We start from the raw sequence: 3,469 nt of genomic DNA on the forward strand, positions 1-3,469 counted from the left end.
CTATGGTGAAGAGAAGGGATCTTCTATTAGTGCTATTATGAACGCGAGGACGTTGTGGTAGCAAGGGAAGATGTGTTAAGGGCATAATCCTGGCCTTTGCTAAGAATACATTTCTCCTTTAACAGCTACTCACTAGAAGATGAGATGAATGTTCCCCATTACTCATCATATGTGCGAATAAGGCATCACGCCATATCTTGTACGATTTTGAGTTTTAGAGGGTGATATAAAGAGCCTTGACCAATAATCATAATCATGAAGCAGGTTGCCTAGGCATGGTATCTTCTTAAGATAGATGCTATATTTTAATATAAGTGTTTAAAATTATGAGTACCTGGTTTGAAGTTAGTCTAATAGTCTTAGGTATTTTATAACCAATCGCTCATTGTATCTGTCATCAACGCCTAATAGGTAGAGACTACGTGGTCCACTGTTTTAGGGCAAATTGGCACGGACCACATTGCATACGTATTTTCGTACCTAACCTGAATATAGCGGGCAGACGTCAGGTAGTTTCATCAATGTTGACTTAGACTAAAGCTACTATAATCACCTCGACATCACATAACGTCAACGAGATAAAAGCTATACTTAAGCTTCATCAACCATTATTATTAACCTTGCTAACCTTATATCGTATATCTACTTGCTTGCAATACCGATTTAATAAGCTATTGAATTTTATTGAAGCCTTACCCCTCAGCTATTCTTCCATCATCAATCCTATTGTCCCTTTAAGTCCGCTTTCACCCAGTGTAATCATCTTCAATACTACCTACTACTACTCCACATGTGCGTCGTCCCAACTATTATAGGAATCATGTCTGGATTTTTTTCTCTCCTTCCCGACCTACTTCCAATGATACTACCTTCCGAGGTACAAATCACGAAAGCTTCTGATCTTGAGGCTCAAAGAGGCGGGAAGGATGCGCCCATGATTCGCCAGGGAGCCGTGATCGGCAAGAGTGATAGAATGTGTGCTACCGGTAAGCTACCTATCTACCTGTCCAACTACTTCCCTCTTGTACCTATACTGTGCGTCCGGTAGGATACCATTATAGACAATAGTCAATTCCCAATTATGTAGTCGTTCCAACCCTATGTCAGATTTATAGTAACATCGTCCACAGTCCTAATAGCCAAGCCCCGGTGTTCCTCGGCAGTACATCACCATGGCGAGCAAGGTTAGTCTTGGCTCGATCGCAAACGCGTCAAAGTACCCTGTCTAATATTCACATAGAGACTATCATCTACGCCGCCTCAGGCAAGGGAATGGTATGTATTAAATGAATTTTCAACTTAAGGATATAAACCATTTTTTCTCTATTGTCTATAATTACTTATTACTCCACGTAAATCATCTAGGCTAACTTGTTTGCAGTATGTAATCACGCCTTAGTTGCTCTTATGCCACTGTTCCGCTTTCTGTCTCCAATAAAATTGAAATTCCTAGGGTCTACAGGAAAAACTGACAAATGATAGACTGGTGACTAGCTCTGGTGCCGACGAAGAACCCAAGAGACATGAGCTCTCGCCGGGCGATTTTGCTTTCGTTCCACCTTGGACTGAACACCAAGAAATCAACGACACTGATGAGAATGTTGTGTGGATCCTTATCCGGAGTGGCCCGGAACCCGTGGTGGTCTACTTGACGGGTTGGGGAGGCGACGAGGCAAAGGCTGATTCAATCGATTGAAGCTACCATTAATAGCATTCACATACAATCAGCTCAAGAAGTCTGTACGTGTAGGCCCGAAATACCAGGAGCCTGGTAGTGCTTGAATCTTTAACTTTATTACTTATTAACTAAATAATTAGCGGCAATTTCCAGGGTGGACATCTATTTTATACAATGACGGCGTATTACCCTGCAAAGTCGATCCTGAGTCTGCTTCGAGTCAAACACTTGAGCATGGTCTAATCCCGGAAACCAGAGCAGCTCGATCCCGTCGCGTGTGAGAAGACTATCCCCCAATATTTCTCGTTCTATAGACCGCTCCTCAAGCCTGGCATCTCCTTTATCTGCAGGGTTGGGGGTGACCCATCCATCACCATCAGCGCACAAATATTGGGCCACCACTGAAGTGTCGACAATCAAATCTCGTTCTGCAAGACACACCGCTACCTTTCGCCGCGGTCTTGCAGTAGCCTGGCCCCCCTGATCACCCACACCACCTACTTCTGCAGGTGATCGCCTTGCCACTCCCAATAGCTCTTCCTTCCAAACAATATTATCTTTCCAAAAGAAATGCCGCCCAAGGCAGTGCGCCACCCCTGGGTCCATACTCGCAAAGTACCATAGCTGCCACTCGTTAGCCCCTTTAGGCCTGCGTCTAGTAAAGTTGTATGCTACATCTGGTAGATGCAGCAAGATAGTCACGGGGTCGATGAGTACTACCGAAGAGATGCGGTCGGTTAGGCTTTCCGAGCGCAGCATGTGGGTTGCCAAGACGGTTCCATACGAATGGGATGCCAACACGAACTTGTCCCACCCGTGCGCATCTAGAATCGTAGCAACCTGCCTTAGGAATTCGGCCCTGCCCAATGGCTCCTCCGTGAGCCGGAAAGACACCGGGAGCATCTCGATGGCAATAATACCTATCTGTCCCTCTCCATCCTGTTCTTTTGATCCCGAGTTCAGTCGATCGAGGAATGGCACATACGGGTAAAGGCCGATACCGATACCATGCAAGAACACAACGGGAAGTCTATTAGAAGCGGTATGCGGACGGTGCCAGTAAGTGAATCCCTCTGACTCGGAATACCTCTGGGCGAAGAGGTCTTGTAAGCGCGGAGGGATGACGGAGCGGGTCTTAGACGGCGAGTGAGCATGATAATGAAACCCGTTACGCGCTAATCGGCAATGCGACACAAAGTCAACCAGTCCCACGAGAAAATACCACACAACACTTCTATATCGGGTTTCCACTTCGTCCAGAGTCAATCGGAGACCGTCAGCCTTCCCTCTTCCCGGTTCTAACCTACGTCCTAAGCGCTCTTCGACAATTTCTATATACTCGTCTAGTTCTTTATCTTCTTCGTCGGACTCCTGGCCCGGCCCCTTATCAATGAATGCCCAAAGAATAAAGTCGCGTACGTTGTCTCTCCGTATCTCGGACTCGTCTGCGCCAAGGAACCACATCTGGACATAGCGCCGGGCGTCAGGTATGTTTGCGAAGCAGCGCTGGAATAGAGCACGACGTTCTTCACGTGAGAGCTGAGGTGGATGCTTTACTTCGTTCTTTAACCGCCGATTGTGCGGGATGTAGATCAAAATAGCGTACAGCACGTCAACGATGCAGTAGAGAAGTGACACTATGCCCAGAGAATGGGATAGTACCGCTGAGAGGGACCAGCTATAGGCTGCTGCCAAGAGAGCTAGACATAGTATGCAGAGCGGTGTTGTATACTGCAGCATAAATATGCATATACGGATGAAGATGTACTCCGGTATCGACGTGCCAATCAT

The 3,469-nt window shown here is 46.5% G+C and overlaps 1 protein-coding gene across 1 annotated transcript; it reads right to left on the bottom strand.

The window, feature by feature from the left end:
- Positions 1-1,840: 1,840 nt before the first annotated feature.
- On the bottom strand, positions 1,841-3,469 carry GL218_07929 (putative alpha beta hydrolase fold family protein; the record flags this gene model as incomplete). Its single annotated transcript, XM_033584709.1, has 1 exon — positions 1,841-3,469. The coding sequence occupies one exon, from the start codon at positions 3,467-3,469 to the stop codon at positions 1,841-1,843; it is 1,629 nt and encodes a 542-aa protein (XP_033441100.1).

Source organism: Daldinia childiae, assembly GCF_008694065.1.
Source record: "Daldinia childiae strain JS-1345 chromosome Unknown Scaffold10, whole genome shotgun sequence".
In the NCBI taxonomy this organism is placed as follows: domain Eukaryota; kingdom Fungi; phylum Ascomycota; class Sordariomycetes; order Xylariales; family Hypoxylaceae; genus Daldinia; species Daldinia childiae.